General features: G+C 38.0%; 1 protein-coding gene across 1 annotated transcript in view; it reads left to right on the plus strand.

Moving 5' to 3' along the window:
* The window catches only part of LOC126411948 (nucleosome-remodeling factor subunit NURF301), a 312,451-nt gene that overhangs the window by 152,605 nt on the left and 141,789 nt on the right, over positions 1-18,057 (plus strand). Inside the window, exons 17-19 of the mRNA XM_050081404.1 lie at positions 1,933-2,132; positions 13,501-13,900; positions 16,051-16,197. Coding sequence (XP_049937361.1) covers positions 1,933-2,132; positions 13,501-13,900; positions 16,051-16,197 — 747 coding nt within the window. The remainder of the gene's footprint in view (positions 1-1,932; positions 2,133-13,500; positions 13,901-16,050; positions 16,198-18,057) is intronic.

An 18,057-nucleotide genomic window follows, 5' to 3' on the forward strand; every position in this document is an offset into this window, starting at 1 on the left:
GAAGATGAGGAATTAGAGGCAGCTAGATACGAATCCACATGCTTTTTCAGATGTGTGGATAATGCCTTTGTGATTCGGCCTCACGGTTGAGAGAGGTACAATGGTTTTCTGGCATATCTTAATGTATGCCACCCCAAATATTAATTTCATTAATAACTGGAAAAAAAGGATAGCCAGTTGCCATTTCTGGATGTACTTGGTGGAAGGAGAACAGATGTGTTGTTTGGCCACAGTGTATATAACACATCTACACACCTGATTTAAACATTCAAGCCAGCAGCTGCGACCACCCATCCCAGAGGAATGGAGTTCTGAAGAAATGAGCATCTGTGATCAGTGTTGTGCAAGCATGGATACATGCCCAAACGGATTGAAAAGGCATTTCAACCACCCACAATGTCAAACAATCTAGAACAAGAGCAAGAAGCGGCAAACGTGACATACCTACCCCATGCTGAATCTATTTCTGCAAAAATCAGCAAGATTCTTGGGAAACATAACATCAAGTGTATGTACTGTCCACCTACCAATGTAAAAGGACTACTGGGAAGTGTGAAAAGTGACCTGGGACTATTAAAGTCGGAATTTGTAATATACTTTCCCAATGTGGCATGTCATACACTCGCCAAACAACTAGGACAGTGGACATCAGATGCAAAGAACATCAGAGGCACACCTGACTAAGACAGGCAACTAAATCAGCCATTGCCAAGCACTTTCTGGAACTCAGTGATTCCATGAACTATGATGAAATGAGGGTTCTAAAACAGACCAGCTTCCCCCTCCCCCCTCTCCCCCTCCCCCTTCTCCCTCTTGCCCCCTCCCACCTCCCCCAGTACTGTGGCCGGCCAGGGTGGCCGAGCGGTTCTAGGCGCTACAGTCTGGAACCACGTGACCGCTACGGTTGCAGGTTCGAATCCTGCTTCAGGCATGGGTGTGTGTGATGTCCTTAGGTTAGTTAGGTTTAAGTAGTTCTAAGTTCTAGGGGACTGATGACTTTAGAAGTTAAGTCCCATAGTGCTCAGAGCCATTTGAACCCAGTACTGTGGCAGTGTTATAAGAGAGTCAGGTGAAGGTGGTTGAAAACCTTGTGAATTGTAACACTGGATACCAACGCAGTAGTGTTTGGGATCCTGCACTAGAGTTGCTGAAAATACAGCGGAGGCAGCAGCTGGAGGAGAAGAAGAAAGAACTGAGGGAGTGGACGTGGGGAAGAACCCCAGGCACACTGGACCAAAGAGGGGACACCTATGGCTGCTGCTAGCAGGAATGGACTGTAGACATTAATCCTGTAACCAGCCATGAAGTGGACCTATTCCACTCAATAAACAGTCTCAGGATGATGAAGATAACAAGTCATCTTGTTGGAATATTGTGCAGGAATGACACTGATTCTTCGCAGCACCCCAAGATAATGGATTGCCATGAATGTCTGAAGAATTTCAGAAAACTCAAAGTGTAAATAGAGGCGGAAGAAGAAAACAAGCAAAGACCATTTTGGAACTGTTGAAGGTTTTGCAAATGCAAACGTTCTGGTCAAGGTGCTCCCCAAAATCACCACTTTTGCTAGCAGTCTATTTGAAGGGGCTAGTCTTCATCTTCAGGCAATTGCATAACATTTTTTAAATGTGTATGTCGAAATCATTCGTAATAAAATTAGATGCAAATTTTGTCACATATATGCAAATTTCACCAAAAATATATGCAAATCTCACCAAAAATTGATGTGAATTTTGGCAAAACAGCTGTTACACTTTCAGGCCCCTAACTTTCATAGAAGTTAATTTTTTTTTTTTAATTAACTCTTTTATTAGTATTTTATTGAAGGTCTTTTTGTCACTGAACTTGTTTTAGTAATCTTATTGATCACAACTCTTATAGCAGTTATCATTTTGTTGCTGGCAGTACTCAAAAATATTTTTGGTTTGACAGAATTCCGTGAGTGATGAAAGACAAGTGACAATTACAACAAGCGAAGTTGTTACAACAACTACTACCATAACTACACAGCATAAAATACATATAGTTGATGGCCATGTCCAAAGTATGCAGAAGAAAGAGGTTCTCTCCAAAGCTATGAGTAATAGCAGTTTGAAGAAAGTAGAAGTGGGAACAGAAAATACACCTGCAAGGTAACATTTCTAGAACATGAACAAGAATATTGCTTTTCTCTTATTAGTTTAGAATTGGTACTATTATAGTTCTTTTTACTACTGTATTCATTGCTGTTGTACTCCAGAATACTGTGGATGAAAATATAATTATAAATACTAGGAAATATTTAATGCAGAATAATTTCTCTTCACTCTTTAATAACTGTTTGTCCCCCCCCCCTCTCCCTCCCCCCTTTCTTTTACAATATTTGACAAAAGATGTAATTTCACTTACATTTCAGTGTTTTAAGATCACAATAAACTTTTTGGAGCATTATGTGTATGTTACTGTATTAAACAAAATATTTTTAAATGATTGCAAAAGTTGGTTACAATGTAATTGATAGAGAACTTAAGCCCATCTTACATGGAGTAAGATTTGCTATTACCTTGTTCATGACGACTGGTAGCATCTTCATACTCTCTTCTTGTGTATCCCAATGAGGAACGCAGGTGGTACGCCATCCTGCAATGTCCAAAACATAAAAGAGCCTAGATAGCCACTGCCAACGATAGTGTAAACATAGTTCGTACATACATGTACAGTGCCACCTGGGTTTTTCATTCTTCAACTTGTGTACAAGCCTATACTTCTTTTTACGCTGGCAGGGAGACCTCACTGGACGTGAGGCCATTTCCTAGGAAGGCCTATGGCTGTGTGTCTGAGAAGGATTGTGTGATAGCTATTGAGGCTCTAATAATTGTACCAGAGTGGTCTATATCTACCCTGCCTAAAATCAAAATATCGCTGAGCCCATCGTATACCGTTTGTCATAAATACAAACTCTCTGTATGCTACTCTAAATTGTTCTATTAATTGTTCCAAATTTGGCTTATAAAACCACAATTCTTCTAGAACAATAACAGTAGCGGCATAGTTTATCTTATTCCCATAGAATGTTGATGCTAGATCGTCGATACGCTGCTGCGATGTAGGAACCAGGAAGGCGAGGTGTAGATCATCAGGATAATTTCTTATGTGTTCCCAATTGGCATAAAAAAATTCCAACGCAGACATGGGCTGTAAAAATAATCTTTATTTAGAACGTGACAGTTCCCTTCCTTCTACAAAACGTCATATACACTCTATTTCTTACAATGAATGTAACATACTTCACTTCACTTTGTACTACATCATTTTTAGCAGGTTCGTCCCCTGCAATCTGTACACCGATATAAAATGGATTCACTCCTTGAAATAGCTTATTCTTACATTTACATTGATTTTCTAAATCTACCCATGATTTTACTTTACCGATTTCAGCACTGGTTTCCGGTTTACAATATGTAACGAACTTAAATGCATTACGCCTACTATATTTCCTCCAAGGAACACCTGATGACTTATCAGGTTTAAGGCTAAAAGGCCCCAATTTATTAGTACATGCTATTCTAACCTTTTCTAACGCACCCAGATCTTCGAATATTTTTTTGTTGGCTCTATCATCTAATGTTAATCGCTCAACCCTTACATTAATTCTATAGACATATGTTACAATTTTATTAATTATTACAGCATCATATTTGTTAGCAAAGAAATTAAATTCATCCTTAATATCATAGTGCTTAAGTGTCGTAAAATTATGTGCATTTTCGTCATATTTGTCAGTGGCTCCCATCTTTCCATATTCAAATCTAACACCATCAGTTTGCGTATATTCGGTGCGCCACTTGCACATCCGACCAAAGTACGGCCTAGTCAGAAGAACACGACGGCGTATCCAACGCCTCGGACGTGCACGGCGATTCCGGCCCATCGTCTTCATCCGACGATATGCAAATAGTCTCCGCTTCGGCCTCCACGTCCGATGTGTCCGACGCCATCTCCTCCTTAACATTTAAACAATGGATTATGTGGCAGTCGGCGTGTACAACGTTCAGTCGTGATATGAGAGCTTCATCACCAATATTAAAGTCATTGGACACAAATATTACAAGTCCTCTATGCTTAATAACCATACCCGGCTTGTTTTTGACATTAACACTGACAGGACGTCCTTCAACAATACGCTTCAAAGTACAAGCAAAAGGACGCCAACGCAACCAGTCAAATTGTTCAAACAATATAACATTGTGTATGCGAGGATCGTAACCTCCGAAACCGAATTCTGAACAAAAAGGCATATAAACATGTTGCTTACGTGTAAGAATTTTTTCAATTAACGTGGATTTGCCAATATTTGTGTCTCCATATAGGTATAATTGCTTTTTACGCACCACTTTGGACCGAAAGGCCTCATTATACCAGCGGACCACGCGGCCCGCCCAGCCATTATATGTCAGATGGCACTCAGTTAGGCAACGTGCAACACACTTCTTGCCCTGAAACGATTCAAAGTACTTCTCAATAAACCTAACGCGAGACCAATTATTTACAAGAAAAGGATCTGTGGCACACCGAATATACGCAAACTGATGGTGTTAGATTTGAATATGGAAAGATGGGAGCCACTGACAAATATGACGAAAATGCACATAATTTTACGACGCTTAAGCACTATGATATTAAGGATGAATTTAATTTCTTTGCTAACAAATATGATGCTGTAATAATTAATAAAATTGTAACATATGTCTATAGAATTAATGTAAGGGTTGAGCGATTAACATTAGATGATAGAGCCAATAAAAAAATATTCGAAGATCAGGGTGCGTTAGAAAAGGTTAGAATAGCATGTACTAATAAATTGGGGCCTTTTAGCCTTAAACCTGATAAGTCATCAGGTGTTCCTTGGAGGAAATATAGTAGGCGTAATGCATTTAAGTTCGTTACATATTGTAAACCGGAAACCAGTGCTGAAATCGGTAAAGTAAAATCATGGGTAGATTTAGAAAATCAATGTAAATGTCAGAATAAGCTATTTCAAGGAATGAATCCATTTTATATCGGTGTACAGATTGCAGGGGACGAACCTGCTAAAAATGATGTAGTACAAAGTGAAGTGAAGTATGTTACATTCATTGTAAGAAATAGAGTGTATATGACGTTTTGTAGAAGGAAGGGAACTGTCACGTTCTAAATAAAGATTATTTTTACAGCTCATGGCTTGCGCGGTGGCTCCCTTGTAGGCGCCATTGTCTGCTAGCTGGCTTCCATCCAGGAAGCTTTGTGTGCTTTCCATGACAACTCTGGCACTGTTTGTTTGGAGTCTAATGTTATTGAATACAAGTCAGAAAGATGGTTAACTCACGAGGTGAAACAGAATGTGACAGAGCCTGATTTTAAGAAACTGTTTGGTAAAACAGTTTGATTCTCTTGCATCTCATAGCTTCATTTGTCAGTTTCATGATGAACTGCCTATAATTATGTTAGTAATCATAGTTATTGTGGTATTTCGAGATTAAGTAAACTGCTGCAAAAAATTAGAAAAGTTTGCTTTGCAGAATAGTGTTCATTATGAATTTGCATTTGATACAAATTAGGTCGTACATTACTTTGTACGAAATAAAGTTGACATATTAAGTTACTCTTTAAACTTGGAATACTAGTACTTCTATATCCAATCTCGAGAAAATGGATTGCATGTAACACACTTCGTTGTGTGCATGAGCTTATGATTCATTGTAACATACCTTGTCTCCTGTAAACGGTCTGAGGTACTGAAATGAGATTTTGGTAAATGATCACATAAAAAAGAGGAGTGCCTTTTTCCATGGTTAATGTGTAAAACTTACTTATCTGCCATGATATTCAAGCAACTACATATTTTTTCGATGAAGTAATGTAATTTTTAAGGGCCATCAATATTTAGTGAAATGAGAATTTTTGTGGGTTTGGCAAAATATAAGTGAAAAAATTGCAATTTTATTTTTATACCAAGAAGGGGATTTTTCATATACTATTGACCTGTCTTGCCCTCAGTTGCTAGTTTAATAATTCACTGCTTCAGCATTCTCCTGCAATTTCAGCAGCATTAGAATGTTAGGGAATGTAGCTTTGTAAACTTTGCTGTGTTTTGGCAAAAAGAAGCAAATTTTAACTTGACAATGAGAGAAGTTACATATTATTAAAAAATCATCACTGATGATATTTCTCTGAATGAGGGGGAAAAAAGACTAAGAAGTCTGGAAATAATAAATGACCACTTCTGTTGCAATTTTGGAGGGATGTTATACCCCAGTGTGCTTTCAGTTCTGAATGGACGGGACTGAAACTGACCAGATGATTTTATTTCTGATCTCAGTGGTCTGAGAAATATGATTACATTTCAGTTTGAAGATTCCTGTCAACTGCCCATCAAGGAGTAAACAGGTATTTTAGATGAAGTAGTACAATCCTTCACTCTGTATAGGGATAGGAATTAAAAGATGGTATACAGTGACTTAGCAACTGTCATGGGATAGGCACCTAACATCATGTGGGTCCTCTTCTGGCCCTGTGGATTGCAGTGAGATGCCATGGGAGTGAGTATACAAGTCACTGGTACTCGTCAGAAGGCATCCAATATGAAATCGTTTTCAGACTGGCAGCCAATTCTGTTATGTTTGTGGATGCAGGATCGATGGCACAGAGTCTGCATCCATGGCATTCCAAATATGCTTGATGGGGCTCAAATCTGGGCTCCAGAGTGGTTATCTCAGTTTTTGGACCTCCCCTGCACGTTCCAGGAACCATTCCTGGGTGACGTGGGAGCAATGTGGTGGCCTGTTAACATCTTGAAATGCCACAGAACTGTCAGGGTATTGGAAGGCCAGGAATGAGTGGAGATGGTCCTGAGCAGCTCAATGCATCATGGACAATTCAGAGACCCTTCTAGAACAACTAGGGGGCCCATTCAATACCAGAAAATGCACCCTGGATCGTAACAGACACACCACCACCCTGGACCTCACGTTCTTGGCAGGTGGGATCCATAGATTAATGTGGTTTGTTCCACACATGGTGCCTTCCACAGCATGATGCAGATGAAATCATGATTCGTCTGACCATATCACATTAACGCCATTGTCCTAGTGTCCATTCCTGGTGATTGATGACAAATGCAAGCCGTTGTGCCTGATGACGTTAGGTTAACGGTGGCACCTGTGTGCAGTGCTGGCTCTCATACGCCATGGAACCCATTTTTCTGTGGGTTATCCACTGGGAAGTGTGTCTAGCATATCCTGTGTTGAAATGAGGTGTGATTTTTGTACTGTTACTCTTCTGTCAGTATTAATGATCCATCTTAGACATTGCTGGTTATGGTCGTCAAGGGTGACTGGATGGCCAGTAGTTCATTTGTTGTGGACAGTGACATCCACACTCAACCATTCATGATACACTATGGACACAGTTGAATGTGTGAAACCATATTCCTCCACCATGACCACTGTACCCATTCAAAAGTTGTCAGCTCATGACAGTGTTGCATGTTACACCAATCACTTGCGCAGCCACTTCTCAAAGTCTCGTATACAACTGCAGCTGGCATGGGGCCATGCATTGTGCATATAACGCACCTAAGCCATCTGTGCCCCACTATCCCATGACATTTGCTAAGTCAGTGTGCTACATGCTTTGAATTGTTTTCATTCAATATGTTACGTACATTTCATATGCAGTAATGTATGGCCTAACATACACCAAATGCAAATGTATAGAAACCTCTATGTTTCATTGCAAACTATTGAAATTTGTTGCAGTAGATGGCAATCTTGAAATATCACAGTAGCTGTGACCATTAATGAAAGGAATAGACAGTTCATCATAAAACAGACGAATGAAGCTATTAAATCCATGAGGACCAAATTTTTTTTACCAAATAACGACAATATGGAAAGGATAGATTGCTACTTACCATATAGAGGAGGCATGAAGGCTCTGACAGCACAATGAAAAACACTGCTAAAATATTAAAGCTTTTCGTCAAAGTCCTCCTCCTGCAGTAGAAAACATACAGAAATAAAGATGAGAAACAAATACTAACAAAGAGATAGAGGGGCTGGCCAGTACTTACCTCAGCTCAGTACAGCCGATAGATACACAAAAAACAGAACCAAAAATTTTACGTTCCTAGCTTTCGGAACAAATGTTCCTTCATCAGGGAGGAGAGAGGGGAAAGAAAGGGAAGAAGGGAAAGTAGATTCAGTTACTCACAATCCAGGTTATGAAGCAACAGGGAAAGGAAAACAGGGAGGGTAGCAAGGATGGAGGCATGGTTGTCAGAGGGAAGCCAAAGATAAAGATGATATAGACTACAGAGTGGCAGCAGCAAGATTGTTTTTAGAGAAATAAATATAGGGTGTGGTGGAAAAATGAGCAAATTTGGTTATAGTGAAACAGCTCAAAGGTTATATTCTATGACATTTTTAGTCACCACAACAAAATCATTCTGTATTGCCATTTCACACTATGTTCACCTTTTGAAAATGATGGTTTTTTAGGTGTCCACCATTGTTATGTTCGCACTCAGACAGTCTGCGATTTAAATCATTCACGGCACATTCAAGCATCTGTGTAGGAGAGTTGATGATTTTTGCACAAATTGTGTCTTTCAGTTTTGTAATTGTGTCTAGCATACACTCTGAGATTCAGGAACCCATGAAGGAAGTAATCAGAAGCCAATAAGTTGGGAGATCTGGGAGGTCACAAATGTCCCCATTCCTTGAAATGGTGTGATTACCATACACTCCGTGCACTGCTGCCATTGGAATTTGAGCACAACAAGATATAGCACCATCTTGCTGAAACCAGTACTCATTTGCAGGAAACTGTTCCAAGTTCAGGGGTGAGGAACGTTCCAGCCATGGTAGCATACTGCCGAGATGTGGTTGTTGTTGCTCTTCCATGTCCATCTTAAAAGAGAAAGGGAAGATTATGCCCATTGAAGAGACAGTGTACCATGCTGTGATTGTCCGTGTAAGGGGCATTGATGGAGTTCATGAGGATTATCCTCACCAGTAATGGCAGTTATTTCTTTTTCACGCAACCATTGAGATGTAAATGTGCCTAGTCACACATCTGTAGCATATTTAAGAAGCCTTCATTGTCTCTAATTTTAGTCAACAGTGTCTTCGCTTTTCGTAATCACTTTCATTTAACTTTTGCGCAACTTGTATCTTGTATGGTTGCAACTTTAAATGATTCTGCACATTTCTGTACACACTATGACTGGATGTTCACAATACCGCTGCAGTTTGTCTCGCAGAACACTTTGGAATGTAGGTTGCAACATTTTGCACCTCCTCTATTCATTCCTGTTAGTGACAACTTCTGGACCTTCCTGGCGATTTCAGCTTGAGTGCAGTTCATGTTGCTTTAAAATTTTTCACCCATAAGCTGATTGCATATGCCGATGGTACAGGATCATTCCATCTTCGGTCGAAATGATGATGGTATTCCTGTCTAGCAGCAGCAACATAATTGCCATTTTTGCTCCAGCATACCATTTCAGCAAATAGCGAACCTAACTGAAACATATTGCAAACATTCAGTGTTGCCAGCAGTACCATTCCACTTTTAGAGACTAATTAAAACAACCCGTTTTTCTACCACACCCTGTATATGAATATGAAATACAGTATAAACTCAGATGTTAGGAAGTCTCTTCTGGAAGTAATTATTTGGAGAGCTGTTTTGTATGGAAGTGAAATATGGGTGGTAAACAGGTCAGAAAAGAAGAGAATAGGAACTTTTGGAATATGGCATTACAAAAGAATTTCGATTGGTATATTGGATAACTGATGAAGAGTAACTGAATCAGGTTGATGAGAAACGAGCTTTTCGACCAAAATAAGGAATGGATTTACAGGGCACACCCTAAGACACCAAAGAGTACTTAGTTGGTTATCAGAGGGTGAAAGATAATACTAGTAGAAAACAAGAAGACAGAGAGAGAGTAAGAAAATGAAGGGAAAAGTATGCACAGACACATAAAAGCAGTCATACTTTCTGCACAGCGTTTGTGAATGGAATGCGTAGAAACTTTAGTGTGGGATAGTGCTAGTCAGATATTACATGCCGTATTTACTCGAATCTAAGCCACACTTTTTTTACCGGTTTTTGTAATCCAAAAAACTGCCTGCAACTTAGAATCGAGTGCGAAGGAAGTGGAAGTTCTGAAAAATGTTGGTAGGTGCTGCCACAACTAACTTCTGCCATCGAATATATGTAGCGCTACACAGGCATGCTTTGCAGGCACAAAGATAAATACTGGCAGCAAAACCTCTGTGTCGGCAAATAAATTAAAAGAAAAGGTAGAAGAATGTAAACATTATGCCGTGTATTCTTTCGTGTTTGCTGCTATCTCATTTAAATCCTGTCTGCGTAATAAACTACGAAGCTAGAGTGAGACAACAGCAAACACGGAAGAATATACATATCATGTCATGTTTATATTCGTATTATTCTTATGCTGAATAGTGATACAGTCAGAAATGAAGCACAGCAACTGACTAGATTTTATCTAAGATGACTCTAATTTCTGTGCAGAATGTAATGTACATCTGCAAAGATTTTCAAACTGAGAAAAATTTTCGCTAAACTCTCGTTCAGAACATCTTCTGTCATATGCGATGTATTATTTGGTTCTTATTGATCGTTATCAAAGAAAGCAGCAGTGTAAGTAACAACAAATAGCAGTCTCTTGCCATTGTTTCGCTTGTAAGACAATTCCTCTCTTTTTTTATTGTAAACGGTGGTAGCGCGCACAAAAGCGAGCTATGCCCCGAGTGGCTACAGGTCGTAAACACTCATTATCAGAATGCGACAAACAATGCATGACACAGTACAATAATGCATTTTCAGCTTAGAGTAACGTAAACACCTATAACAAAGAGAACGGCACTTATCAGATCAAAACACAATAAGCAATCGATTCAAACCAGACAAAGCACATGAAAAAGGAAGGGTACCCGTATAAATACGGACGGAGCGCCTGACACATAGCAATGGCTACGTGGTAAATCTTAGCTGTTAAGCTTACGACTCGAACCAAACTACTGTAGCTGTATCTTCATCCATTCAACCTAAATTGTGTCTCATGTTACAATGGACATTTTTGTTTCTATTTGGAGGTGCGGTCTAAAACTTTTCTCTCCCCTTGAATTTTGAGTCTCAAATTCCAGGTGTGGCTTAGAATCGGGAAATTTTTTTTTCCTTGATTTAGAGTCTCATTTTTCAGGTGCGGCTTAGATTTGAGTGCGGCTTAGATTCGAGTAAATACAGTATGCTTGTTGATGTCCTTTGTCGTCATCAATTTTTCTCTTTTTTGAAAAATAGCTCAAAACATGAAGATAAAACCAAGCTAAAAACACTCTCTACATAGACTCCATGTGCTTAATGTTTGTACAGTTAGAAGTCAAATACGTGGGTACTCATTAAGAACATTTTGCAGGAATGTATTGAATGTCTTCTGCTTGATATAGTGACGTTGAAAATTGAATTGAAGAATCTTCCTGAGGATTTTGCATCCTGCTCTAGTCTGGGAAATTTTTATATCATATTTTTTGGCCTGTCATTTCCATTTCCCCATTCACAACATATTGTGACAAACTTGGAACACAGTTGTCCTCTATTATCTGTAAGTATTCAGACATGATTTGCTAGTGGTAAAGTGAATGCCTGAGAACCAAAAAGTCACAGGATCTAACCCTAGTCAGACGGTGGGATATTTCAGTCTCCCTTTAAGCCAGTCTTCACATATCAGTTAAGAGTAGGTTAAGAGCTCACTCAGCACTGTCCAGTTAAGACTTACAGCAGGCTGTTGAATTTGTCACCATCTTGATCATCATCATAATAATAATAATACCACCATAATGATCTATCATTTTCTTAAGACTAGCACTTTGTTGTGCATAACTTGTGACAGTCTCATTTTGCAGGTATTGACCTACAAGTCCCCACCATCTCTTTTAATTAGCTATGTAATATTTATTTTCCTATTTGTATTCAGGTACTTCATAGGCATTGCTATTATTATTGTGCTGTGCCCTATGTTTTATATCTAGATGAGGTGCCCTTTTCCATAATTCAGATTACAAATCAGATCTTTTTTTAGCAGATGCACAAAAAATTTCACCTTTTGTACCTTTGATGGTCACCTTTTCTGTCACTTTGTCCTGTACCTCTGTGCTTAAAATTTTACACGTTTCCTCTCTTCAGAAGGGGCATAAGGTGAAATGTAACCTACCATTCAGCAATCTTCACATCTTTTTTACACAACCTACATTGTCATGGAAGAACTTCTCTTTAACATTACAATCATTCCCAACTAGTAACAATGAACTACACTCATGAAACACTGCAATTTAAAGAATCTGTGGTAATATGCAAGCACGGTTGTTGAATTGTATAAAGTCTTAATAACTAAATTCTTAAAATGTGTAGTACATAATAGTAATAGTGTATCCAATAACATTAATCATATTGATAGATAAGAAAATTTTGCCAAGTGGTAGCAAATTGAAACATGAAGGATCTAGCTACTAGTAGCTGAGTGTACAGGACTGATAATCAAGAGAATGGTATTGCTTAGGGTTTAGAAAAAGTGACCCAGAGCCATGCATTGGGACATAAATGTTGAAAACTTCTATTGTACCTAAATGGATTTTAGTATCTATATATGTGTTTGAAATCTACAAAGCAAATTTGAGTTAAAGACAAGACTTATTATATAGTGGAAGTGTTGATCAGTGAACAGTCCTATAAACAAAAACTGTAACTTATTAACTCAGTAATTTCGAAGTTTGTGGCCATATACATGCATACAGCAACATTGTCCTGTACTGCGACACAAGTGGGGTAATGTACCTTTATCTTAAAATTTCAGTACGTCATGTTTGTTTTGTGATCTGACCTTGCAATCCTATAACACAATGCAATTTCATTGCATTATCATTTAGAAAGTACAGATGACCTTCACAGTGTCTTGTATAACATTGTGGTCCACGAATTTCTTAATTTTTTAATTAGGTTCAATGACTTGAAAAAGGGTTTAGTGAACTTCATGAAGTTTGGTCCCATGAACCTAGGTGGTATATGTTGCTATATTTGCCATTTATCCAAGAACTCTGGTTGGAAAAATCGTGTTGCATGAATGAAACATTTCTATTCATAAAAAGTTGAAACTGACTTTAAAGTTCAAATGTATTGTTACCAAAACGTGTAGAACACTTTTAAAAAAATCAGATGGAATGCTATCAAAGAAATGTAAAAAGTGAGGTATGTGACTGCTGAGTCATAGGTAACTGATAATCAGATTTTCTTTTGATGGATGTAATTTTATTAATAAGACACTTGAAATGGATTTGAAATTTACGACACATCTAATTGGTTATGTTACAGCAGCATTTTAGTGCAACTGTTTTTTATTCACTTGTGTTGTATGTGTAGGCTCAAATTAACATTTTTATTGTTAAACTGTTGCAGTGGAAAGCTACTTAATTCCATACTAACTTCTAAAATAAAATCAGCAAGTGAACTTTCTTCAATCACAATGAAAGTTGATGCCACTGGAGATGCGACGGGGACTGCCATAAAGGGAGAAACGTGTACTAGCTCTTTGGAGACAATTAAAACAGAGGAAGATGATTCTGTTCAAAGAGTGTATTCCAGCTCATCCACGAAAGGTCGTGTGTATTTAAAAAAAATATCAATATCTTCCGCAGACAAACGAAAAAAACGTACACCTGTGAAGTATCCACTTTGTTCAACATTCCAGACAAGAAGCAAACGTCGAAATATGTTAATACTTCCTCAACATGAGTTAAGAAAGCTGGCAAGGCATTCAGGCCGATTACCAGTAAATGGATACCACCATCTAGCAAAAGTGAGTTTCTTTGTTTTTCTCTCTTGTATATGTTACAATTATAAAAATACTTTTACAAGGGAAATATAGTTGTATATGTTGTGGGTGCTATAACCAAATAACAAAAATCATATTCATTTCCAGAGAAATTGTGTAAGATTTTTTCATCAGCTAGTCTAAAATGTCAGAATTACAAACCAGATTGATTATGAGCAAAATATTCTCAGTCTTCTTCCTGTATCTGATTTGAGTATTGGCTCAGATTTTTGGCAACTTCCTGTGTTGTCTTTATCAGGCACTAGTAACAGTTGTTCTTAGTTAGATTTACTCTGTTGGATGCTATAAATTTGTGCAGAGTCTTTAAATATGTCTGCTTGTGTCTGTATGTGTGGATGGATATGTGCGTGTGTGCGAGTGTGTACCTGTCCTTTTTTCCCCCTAAGGTAAGTCTTTCCGCTCCCGGGATTGGAATGACTCCTTACCCTCTCCCTTAAAACCCACTTCCTTTCGTCTTCCCCTCTCCTTCCCTCTTTCCTGATGAGGCAACAGTTTGTTGCGAAAGCTTGAATTTTGTGTGTATGTTTGTGTGTCTATCGACCTGCCAGCGCTTTTGTTCGGTAAGTCACCTCATCTTTGTTTTTATATATAATTTTTCCCACGTGGAATGTTTCCTTCTATTTTTATATATATATATATATTTCTGACTCAAACATTTTGAAACAATATCAAAACTATGTTTTTACTGTGAAATCTAAGAAGACAGCTCTTATTGCAGTGACATTTAGGGATCAGGCATCTGAGCATGAATTACGTTTAGAGTAAATCTATGCTTCTAGTTTATGTTACACTTTCCAGTTTTAAATGTCAAATAAGTTGTATTGTGTTTGTTATACTCTGATGTCCTAGTATTTTATTGATCAGTTTTTATCGTTCACTAGGATATACTTTTTCATTACAGTTCAGTTTTTGCAATGTCATTCTTTGATTCTAAAATATTCAGTATTGGTTATTTGTGTAGGGATCATTATTTCAGTGACTGGCAGTATTTTACATTGGAAGTTCAGTCTACTTTTGAGTAGTTTTTGTGTCGTTTTAAGTGTCTCACCATATTTCATAACATTATGAAAAGGGTAGTTGCTACCCACCATATAGCAAAGACGCTGAGTTGCAGATAGGCACAACAAAAAGAATGGCAAACAAAGCTTTCAGCCAAATACGCTTTCATCAGAATTAGACAAAACTAACTCACACACACACACACACACACACACACACACACAGAGTGAGAGAGAGAGAGAGAGAGTCGGTGCCAGTGTGTGTGTGTGTGTGTGTGTGTGTGTGTGTGTGTGTGTGTGTGTGTGTGTCTAATTCTGATGAAGGCGTGTTTGGAACCTAACCTAACTTAGCTTTGTTTGACAGTATTTTTGTTGTGCCTGTCAGCAACTCAGCATCACCTTGGCAGCCAGCAACTGTGGTCATGTGTGTGAGTTGCACTTACGTGTGTGTGGTGTCTAATTCTGATGAAGGCTGTTTTCACCGAAAGCTTTCTTTGACACTCTTTTTGTTGCGCCTACCTATGACTCAGCGTCTCTGGTATATGGTGAGCAGCTACTATCCTTTTCATGATATTGCATTGTTCTATCCTGAATTTTCCATTGTTTGATCTCATTACATTTCAGGTTAAAAATGTTTTCATTAATGAACTTCTGAATGGCTTCATTGATCTGTGTCTGGATGGACTGTATTCCAAATATTCGGTAGAAGACATTTTAAAGCTATCTTTTAAAGTGGCTTCACATCTACTGCTGAACATACGAACGTTAAATTCTCTATTCCAAGGAATGCCAACAATCAGTTGTTCTCCTTTGCATGTCAGCCTTACAGCTACCAATTAACTGCAAATGGATTTTATAACAGAGACAAGAATGTAGTTTGTATGAACAACAACTGTAACAATAACACTATCCTCTTCCACCCCCCCCCCCCCCCCCCCTCCTCTTGCTCATGTCTTTCCCCCCTACTGGGATTGATTAGTGGCACACATTCTTAAAGTGCTAGAATAAAACATTTTGTATATCTTTCATTGCTTTGGCATAAAAACAGTAATGAAGACAGTGTTCTTATGGTCAACTCAGGTGCCATTACTTACTTTTGTTTTTGTTTCTTTTAAGCCGAATCATCAAGTTTGGCCGTATCCATGCTCCAGGCCACTCTTTAAAACTTGTTGGCTTTATCGCACGGTCAACTTACGATCTTTGGCAGCTGCTTCTCTCCAGTTGAGGATCATGTGGGCATGTCTGCGGTGGGATGATATGCAGGTTAATTTTATTAATGAACTAATTTAATAAGAAATGTAAACATTACACTTCCAAAACAGTATTTAAATTTAATCTAGCAATTGGATTTAATGTTATAAAAGAAAAAATATCAATTTTATTTCGCAAGTGAAATCATTTAATTGAGAGAATGTAAGTATAGTAAGTAGTTGGAATATGTAGGTTTCATTATACATTCTCATATGAAAGTTTTTCAACTTCTGCAATTCTTGATATTGCAAGAATCTGTGGAACTCTTTCACTCTTAAACTAGTCACTAGGACATCTTAACTGAAAGTCTGTAGTGCTTGAAAGTCCAGCTGCTTAATATTTGTTAAAGACATTCAGCATTTAAAATTAATAAAATAATGTACTGGTCAGAATTCTATTACAATTTCCTGTATGTGCTAACTTCCTGTCACCATGTCAGTGAACCACAGAGTATTTGGGTGAATGTTACTGTAATTATCATCTTTTGCACCATCCTAGTTTTCTGTACTGCTTTTAAATTAATTCAGGTGAAAGGTATCTTCGATCAGGGACACTCAGTCCCTTGCCCGAGCCTTCCGCTACTGAACTACTGCTCTGTGTATATAAAGTTTTCACCAAAGTATGTTATTCTCCAAATCTCCTTTCTCATTCTGTGATATATCCTAACTAATTTTCTACAAACTGAAATTGTACAATCATTCCTTTCAGAAAAATTTCCAGCCTAACCCAGAACATTTTTTTGTTTCAGTTTGTGTCTTAGATTTGGATGTGAACTAAAAATTTTTAATTTAATATTGATTTTTCAGATCCCTATAGAGAATATTCTTCTTCCAAACTCCACACAAGTCATCAGCTGTTGAAACGCAGTCTTACTGAAACTGTAGCTCCCCCCCTGTTAGTAAGCTAGACTTCCATATGAATCGAACTTTGTTGCAATATAATGTTTATTTCCATAGGTTGTTGTCCCCCTGAACTTAAAGCGTCATTCTTTCTGCAAGGGTTATAGTAGCATGGCAGAATCAACCTGTTCCACATTATATGCACCATAGTTCCAAAAATGGAGTCCATTTGTCACATATGATTCTTTTGTTCAGTACTGTGTGGATTGTGGTAAGATCATGCAAAATTCTGTGAAAACACACAAAGGAGACTAATTGTCCTTGATTTTTGTTTGATGGTGCTGTTTCCACATGATACAGTTATTATTTTGACTCAGTTCTTTGTTGTATTCTGCACTATAGCGTATCTTGTGATAAAAATTGTGTGAATGCTGTGATCAGTTTATGGTCCTTTGATGCACCAGGGAACTAAAACTTCTGAGGCAACATTCAAAGATGAGGCTACCTTGGCACATGCATGCACACGCGTGCATGTCGACACACACACACACACACACACACACACACACACACACACACACAAATAAATCTATTGTCAGTCAAGGTGTCCTAAGGACTAAGTACAGTTGCTTAATATTACTACAAGAAGGGAAAAAAGGCTGTTTAATTCACCTTGAGATATTTATGAGGCAGATCAGTGATAAGCAGTCCTTTGCTTAGGTATTAAAGTGTCAAGAGATGGCAGTGTTTGGTTTTGGTAATCTTAACAATGTGAGTAAAAAAGTGTCAGTAGTTTGTCATATGTGAATCTGTGGCATTATGAACAGTTGCTTGGATAGGAGCTGATCATTCATTATGTAAGATAATAAACAGTAGTGGAGTAACCAAAAGTGTAATTTCACAACAATGAACTCACTTTACAAACAGTGATAAACTGATAATATATGTTTAGCATGCAGGTGGCTCATAATTTAAATGTTAAGTATGGGCTAACACATTTTCATTTTACAAAATATGTAATATAAAACCTATA

The sequence above is a fragment of the Schistocerca serialis genome, chromosome 1, assembly GCF_023864345.2.
Source record: "Schistocerca serialis cubense isolate TAMUIC-IGC-003099 chromosome 1, iqSchSeri2.2, whole genome shotgun sequence".
In the NCBI taxonomy this organism is placed as follows: Eukaryota; Metazoa; Arthropoda; class Insecta; order Orthoptera; family Acrididae; genus Schistocerca; species Schistocerca serialis.